The sequence below is a fragment of the Anguilla rostrata genome, unplaced genomic scaffold (genome assembly GCF_018555375.3).
Source record: "Anguilla rostrata isolate EN2019 unplaced genomic scaffold, ASM1855537v3 scaf0125, whole genome shotgun sequence".
NCBI classification, from domain to species: Eukaryota; Metazoa; Chordata; class Actinopteri; order Anguilliformes; family Anguillidae; genus Anguilla; species Anguilla rostrata.
In genome coordinates, this window is record NW_026985691.1 from 5,185 (window position 1) to 13,290 (window position 8,106).

The 8,106-nt window shown below is 39.5% G+C and overlaps 1 gene segment (V, D, J or C); it reads right to left on the reverse strand.

Moving 5' to 3' along the window:
• Nucleotides 1-2,873: 2,873 nt before the first annotated feature.
• On the reverse strand, nucleotides 2,874-7,849 carry LOC135246277 (immunoglobulin heavy constant mu-like). The segment is given in 3 exon segments: nucleotides 2,874-3,994; nucleotides 6,813-6,928; nucleotides 7,429-7,849. Coding segments are annotated over 3 exon segments (534 nt in total).
• Nucleotides 7,850-8,106: the final 257 nt, after the last annotated feature.

The following is an 8,106-nucleotide window of genomic DNA, read 5'->3' on the forward strand; positions in this document are numbered from 1 at the left end:
GCGAGAGAGGACATAGCCTGTGATGTGGACGAAGTGCTATGGCCAGATCCAGCTAGGTGAAGAGATGATGCTTAGGGTTTTTTTCATTCATGCTTTCTTTTTTGTCTCCACTAATGTTTTTGCTGTGTTTATGTACTATATTCTATTTACAGTTTTTCCCAATCGTTTAAACACGTTTCCTGAAACTATAGCTCAATTTCTCAAAACTCTAAACACAAAACTGAAAAGAGTTAACCATTTTGGCAAAACTCCACAAATCTCTTGCAAAATGAAACACTGCACTCAAAACCATGTTCTCTCTTCTCAAAACTGATTCTTTACACCAAAACGATACATACAGCTTTCATTTGAATATCTCTTACAGAGCATCAATTAAACACTGGTGTGATAAATTTAAAACACTACCATCAAAATACTGTTTATATATGTTTTGGCTGCATGAGGCCATGTTAAATATTCAAATGTATAAAATTGTGTAGAAATTGTTACCTTTTTCTCCTTTTTTTAGGGTTTGGGGGTTTTTTTTGTCCCAAAAATAGGTTGCAATTTTATGGTACCTACAGTATAAAGACTGCTGCCACACTGTAATACAATACTGTGAATATATCTTTTGAATATTGCATTGACACAATCATTGTATCAGAATAGGATACAATGCACATTTGTCTATCTAATGAGCTCCAATTGGGCTAAACCTACAGTCTCTGGGCTAAACTCACAACCCAGCTCCCTAGAGTCATACTGTAAACTTATAGTTGATACTGCAACATTGTTCTGAGAATACACAAATGTTACCTATTTTGTCAAAACTCATACAGTAATTGCACTGATGAGTAAAATGAAAAACACTACAGTAAGAAAATGTTTAGACTGTCTTTCTGGGAATGTAATGATGAAATCAGTGCACAAATACAAAAAGGTAACAAAGCAAATTTTTACAGTACTAGCCAACACCATGTTGATGATTATGGTGGTCTCTCGCTCATCTGTAAATTTCCGACCTCTTGCTGGTCATCTTTCTATGCTGTGAAAAGTATATACAGTATAAGCTAGACATATTTCATAAATGTAAGACAAAACATTATACTATACTTTTCTCTAAGCACTGTAGATATCCATAGAAACCATAAAGTTACATTATTGTAATTACTGTAGAGAGTATAGAAGACTACTGAAGTGGTTACTTACATTTACATTTACATTACAGGCATTTAGCAGACGCTCTTATCCAGAGCGACTTACACAACTTTTTTTTACATAGCATTTTTACATTGTATCCATTTATACAGTTGGATATATACTGAAGCAATTTCGGTTAAGTACCTTACTCAAGGGTACAACGGCAGTGTCCTTACCCGGGAATCGAACCTGCGACCTTTCGGATACAAGTCCAGTTCCTTACCCACTGTGCTACACTCCCGTCCCTTACCTAATCTTATATCTAAATGCCCAGATAACTGAGGCTACCGTGAAGCGGCTCAAATTCGGCTGGTCTTGCTGCCCAGCTTTGGTCATTGTTAGGTCATGATTGAGTACATGGTCAACCAAAGTTGTGCGGATTTCTTTAGAAATATTGGCTCGCCGTCCCCTTCCTCTTCCTCTTCCTGCTCTCATTCTTCCTCTTCCTCTCTGTTCTCCTTGCTGCTCCATTTTTTCCCCAACACAGTAGAGGTCACCTGAGACCTCTTTTATTCTCTGACACGATTGAAATGTTTTGCCAATTGAGTTTGAACCGGTGAGAAGTGAGTGAGACCAATTGGTAATTAGGGTGTGGCATTTTGAAGGCCAGTGTTTTCCAGGTGAACAAAGTGTGCTAAACGATGAGATTTGTGCTTACAGTTTTGCAAACATGTGAGTTAGGATTGCTATTTGAGTGAAAACAATGGAATTGTGCTTAGAGTTTAGAAGTCTGGAGTCTTGTTGTTGATACATGAGCTTCAAGTTTTCAGAATTGTGTGCACAGTTCCATTTTTTGTGTGTATACAATGGAGAAAAACTGGAGAATATGTTCTGTCCTGATTTTCAGTGCAAAATGCAACCTTTGGAAATGCATGGATCTATTGACTGATTTTACAATGTGGAGAGAAATAATTACTTTCATCAGTGTGCAGTACTGGTCTTGTCTGTTGTGTTTGGTCAATATATTCATGTACTTTACTCTAACAATATCTCTGAAAAATCAAACCCAGACCATATCATTAGAAAAGTAGAAATGTTAAAAGTGTTTTAGATTGAGCACTGCAGTGTGTAACTGGTTCAAACAGAATCAGATCGTATGAACCACATGTTTGCCATACGATGACAAAATAGTTTTTATAAATTATTGTAGTTTTGAATGAATTGTTTAATTTTGCAAAAGATCTGAGGTTTTCTGCTACTTGTGTGTGTGGTTGTGTGAATTGTGTATAGTGTTTTGACAAAAAGAGCCCTGTTTTCAAAATTGTGCTTAAGCGATTGTAAAAAACTGTAATAATTTAGCAGATGCTAAGTGTAAATATACTGAGTTAATTAATTCGTTGATCAGGAGTGACTCAAATGCATTGTGCCTGTGTGTGTGCGTGCATTTTAGGCTGAAGTGGAGAACTTTGTCCTGAAGATGGCAGCAGAGTTCCCGTCCAGGAAGGATCAGCTGATCTTCCTCATCAACACCAATGACATGATGCTGAGCGTGCTGATGGTGAGACAGACGGACTCGGGAGAGTGTGAGCACGCTGTGCACTGCCTGAGCCCCAGAAAACTGGCCTGAAGACTGACTGACGACTGTCTGTCTTACCGACTAACTTAATGACTGACTGACTGTGTATGAACCTGTTTGGTAAAGCGCCTGATCACAGCATCTCTCTCTCTCTCTCTCTCTCTCTCCCACTCTCAAATTCAAATTCAAATTGCTTTATTGGCAGGAAATACATACGTACATATTGCTAAAGCATTATAAATCAATTCAAAATACGTATTTGCAGTGGAATACTAATAACAGTTGAACATTCTATAAAAAAACAGAACAATAACAATATTAATGTTCAATCGGCAGAAGCATTTAAAGAAAAAAAATCAAATCAAATCAAATATAATAATAATAATAATAATAATAATAATAACAATAATAATAATAATAATAAATAATAATAAATAATAAATAATATTAATAAATAATAATAATAATTATTATTATTATTATACATAAATAAATAAATAGATAATTATAATTATGTAGGATGGTCACTCAGTGTCCCTCAGGTTATAGCAAGCTGAGACATATTGAGCCGCAATTGGGGCTGTTGGTCCTTGTCCTAAAAGGACCGCACATTATAATTTCTGAAAATTTGTGGTAATGTATTTTTCTTATATTTGTATATTTTGTACAGTTTAGGAGGAAGTGCATCTCTTGTGTACCGCGGACACGTATTCACGAAGAACAAAGGAACAAGATGGAGTATGAATGGAGGGGTTTTTGAATCTAGACAAAGCTAGTGAAAAACAATGGCGTATGAAGCGTACCAAACAGATACAGGCTAACTGAATAGTTATCTATTTGTGTTTGCTAGAGAGCAACATGCCGTGTTATGACCGGTTAGTACTTAAAATAGATCATATGCAAGATATGTTCAATGCGTGACATATATTAAAACTAACGACGTGCAGTGGATGGCTTAAAGCCAACCGAACATACAGAACGTTTACATTAATATTAAAAGACAATAACAGCCAGTTACGTACATCCAATAATAAACTTGGCTACATTTGGTCTGTCGCTAATTATACTAAGCCCAGAGTTACCCTTACTTGAGTGTCCTTTGGTTGCGTTTTTGGAAATGTTTCCTGGTTTCCAGTGCAAAGTCTGTGGGAGTTGTGGTGGAAAAGGGGAAGCCGTTCGCCCTTTTCTCCTGGTTGGATCCAAAACACGCACCCTGATCCTTGTTCCTGGGACTTTCTCTGCAGGACACGTCGGCTGTGCGTGGCTCTCCTGGTTCTTCGACCACCGCTAATCCAGAGACTGTAAAAATAAATGAATGAATATTCACCTACTGAATAAATTAATTGTCAATCAAGCCAGACTGTACTAAAAAGGGCGACAACGTCGTAAACAACAGGTGTGGTATTACGAACAGCTATTTTGGAAGGTACCCAGGCATCACAAATGCGTGTGTATTTCACAAACGGATTGTCAAAGACAATATATGACCACTCAGACTCAAAAGGGACATCTCTACGTGTAAAACCAATGGGAAGATTGTATATTTATTCAATATTTAGTCCCAGATATTGACTGTAGAATGACGTGGTATCATTTTTTAAAACTTTGTCTCGTTTATTTCGTTATTCAGTCAGCAGCGTTTTCACTGCTGTATTGGCATATCTTAGGGCTATTGTCGGGTTTATCTTGTTGCTATGACAGAATGCAATTTTTGAGTGGTGAAAGAATATTTTTATGAATGCCCAGATAGACAATATACATGTGGGTAACGGCGGATCTCCTCGCACAACTCTCTTCAAAACAAGCATCCATTAAATTTTGTTATCTGGCGCATGCGCGGTCGGCGTGCTTGCTATGTGTACAGTCCGCGCGGTCATAAATTTTGGGCTGCGCGCGGCCGTCCGCATAGGTCCGCACGGACCCTCCGGACATGGGCGGATGACGACATTTACGTCAGGAGGAACAAAGCGGACCCTCGCGGACACGCGGATGCGGAAAGTATGAAGCAGCCTTTAGGAGTTTACCTTAGTGTTTGTAAATGGTCAATGAATAGCTGAGATATTTGTATTATTAAATGTGTGTGCATAATCACAGTCCATTCAACCAAAAAAACATTTAAACAGAGACATTTACATGCTAGACATCTGACAAATATAAACATAAAAATAACACATTGTCAGACGTAATTCACCATTTGGCCATTCTCAGCCATAGGAAGCTTCAAAATGCTCGGCCAGCACAGCCTGGAGATAAGACAGGGCAGGAACTGGGGGGTTACCATCTGAGGTGTGAAGCTATGTGTCTGCATGTGTGTGTGTGTGTGTGTGTGTGTGCGTGTCAGACGGGGTGTCCATGCCCCTGCCCCCTCCCCTTCTAAACTACATAAAATATGCAGCTTTGCTTGAGTCGTGCATCTATGTCAGGCGTTCTACATTACATCTGATACATTTGGAACATTCTGCTGTCTTTTGGTTTCTGTATTTTCGATAAATTTGGGACAAAAGCTGTGGTTTGGTATCTGCTTTCATTCATTTCTTGTGAGCCAGTCCATATCTGTAACCTTTGTTAAACGTTTTAAGGTAGTTGAACCTAGTCTTTAGATGTGTGAGTTGCACATTTTGATAAAGGTTGATCCAAACAGTTTGCCTATCAATTAATTTGGCGATTTGATTAATAAGTCATATATTTGATAATAAGTACCAAAATCAACCTTCATCAAAAACTTCACGTTGCGGTTACATTTAGTCCGTCGCCAAGTATGCTACAGTCCCTCCAAAAGTATTGGAACAGCAAGGCCAATTCTTTTCCACAATTTGGCCTTTCCATCACTTTGGTAGAGGTTAATCTTGGTCTCATCAGTCCATAAAACTTTGTTCCAGAACTTTTGTGGCTCATCTCTATACTTCTTTGCAAATTGTAATCTCGTCTTCCGATTATCCAGTTTTGTGTTTATAAGGCATTTTCAGGGCCGGCCCGTGGCATAAACACTCTATGTGGTTGGTCAGGGTCACAACCGCTAGGGGGGGCCATACGACCACGAGGGGGGGCCACACAATCCAATGTTTATCTAAGGTAAATAACGTTATTTTCGTAATTACGTTTGTCATCCCCTATCGCAGAACTAGCGGTGTAAGTTTTCAATGAAATGGCAACAGGGCAACAGAACATTTCATAACAATGTAATGAAAGAAGGATTTTACCAAGCGAGGCTAATACTCAGGCTCATATCACACACTGAGACTCATATCACACACTCAGGCTCATATCACACACTGTGACTCATATAACACACTCACCTCATATCACATACTCAGGCTTATATCACACACTCAGGCTCATAACACACACTAAGACTCATATCACACACTCAGGCTTATATCACACACTCAGACTAATAATAATAATAATAATAATATATTTTATTACTGTATTATTATTTATTACACTTTCGGAACACTCAAGGTCACCTTACATGTTATTAAAATGGATAGAAGAATGACAAGACACTATAGATACATACATACTCAGACCCATATCACACACTCAGCTCATATCACACACTCAGACTCATTTTACATGTTTAATCTCATTCTACAACCAACCAACTCACTATGACTGACTCAATTATTCTATACATGTCGAGAGTTGAATTAATGTACACGTTTTATTTAATGTTACCTCAGTAACATGCATTTCAGCCAATTAAAAACTATATCAGGTTCCAGAACTGATGAAGATACAAACATTCAGCCAAACACACACACACACACACACACAAGGAACAGCACTGCAACACAGTAGACACAAACAGGAGTAATTACAGTCTGAACCCTGGGTATCTGTACTTGATTATAATGACATTCATAAGAATTGAGTAAAGAATAGGAGTAAATATACACACTTCTAGTCATCCCATAGTCTGGAACTTAGACACAGAGAGTTAGAATCATACACACAGCATGTCTGACTGTCACAGTGAAACTATTAAACTGTAAAATGTTTCAGTGTGCCAGCTTTATTATGTTACTGCGCTGGTGTCTCTTAAGGTGTGCCAGTGGGTCTGTATCTGTTACTCAGTCTCAGTGCGTCAGTGTATCTGTGTGTCAGTGACTCTCACCTGAGCTTTTCTTCTGACGAAACCGATGACGGGGAGGATGAGGATGAAAGCGCCCACCACACAGCCGATGATGACGCCCATGGGGGGGCTGCTGCCGTCAGGATTGAAGCTATGTGCTGCAGTCAGAGGGAATCACATTAAACACACACACATGCATGTACACGCATACACACACATGCACACATGCACACACACATAAACACATACAACAAACATGCAATTCTTGATTAATACATTACATATTTCACATCTTCTATCATGAACTTGTGTCTAAACCATCCCTGACTATTTGTGCTAATCAGTGGAGAGTAGTGATTATACAGCTCACAGTATAGTGTAGTAAGAGCCAGAGGTCCTACAGAGTGAAGCACAGTGTGTTTGGGGTAAATCTGTCAGTGAGTTTGTCCTGTTTGTGGCGTCAGCAGGGGTGGGGGTAAGGAAGTATATAGCAGCTCCAGGGGGCCTCTTGAGGTGGGGTGTGTGGGCATGTGTGTGCAGGGGGGCTCTTTCTCAAAAAAATTTATTCACAAATTAATTCTAGATCTATTCCTGAATCCTGGGTATCAGTACTGTGATCCCATCTCTCACTCTCTCTACTCACTCCACTCACTCTCACTCTTGATATCTGTGTTCCTCTTGATGTTCTCCTCTCTGACAGGCAGAACGATGTCCTGTTTCAGGCTCTTGTGCTGTACAGTACAGGTGTACTCTCGGCTCTTCCAGTCCTCAGGCTTCACTCTCAGGTGAGATCTGGTCTGGAAAGTTCCGTCCTCGTTGGGCACTGTCTCCCCCAGCTCTACGTCCACATCCAGGTCCTCTCCGTTTCTCTGCCAGGTTACCATGATGTCACGGGGGTAGAATCCGGTCACATGACAGGTAATGACAGGAGAGAAGGAGTCCTTCTGCAGCAGAGAGACCTCAGGAGGAACTAAGAGAGCGAGAGAGAGAGGGGGGGGGGGGGATAGAGGGAGGGCAGAGGGTGGGAGATTGAAAAAGAACAAAATTTTATTGTTCAATTTCATTTACACAGGAAGTGGGTTAACCTCAATTACAATACTCAGTCAATACAGCTAAGCCATTGTTCCTTGTTATTCCACAACAAACAAAATTTCATCAGCGTTGCACGACCATTCAAAATTAAAAATCGCCACAAAAAGTCAACTACCCATCATCACCAAGCTGGTGCAGTTTTTCCAAAAGTCTCATCCAGAAAATCATTTATCTCCAGCAACGAGTACAGCTGCTCTTCAGTTATCTGAGAACCAAGTTTAGACATACTTAAAATATCAGAAAT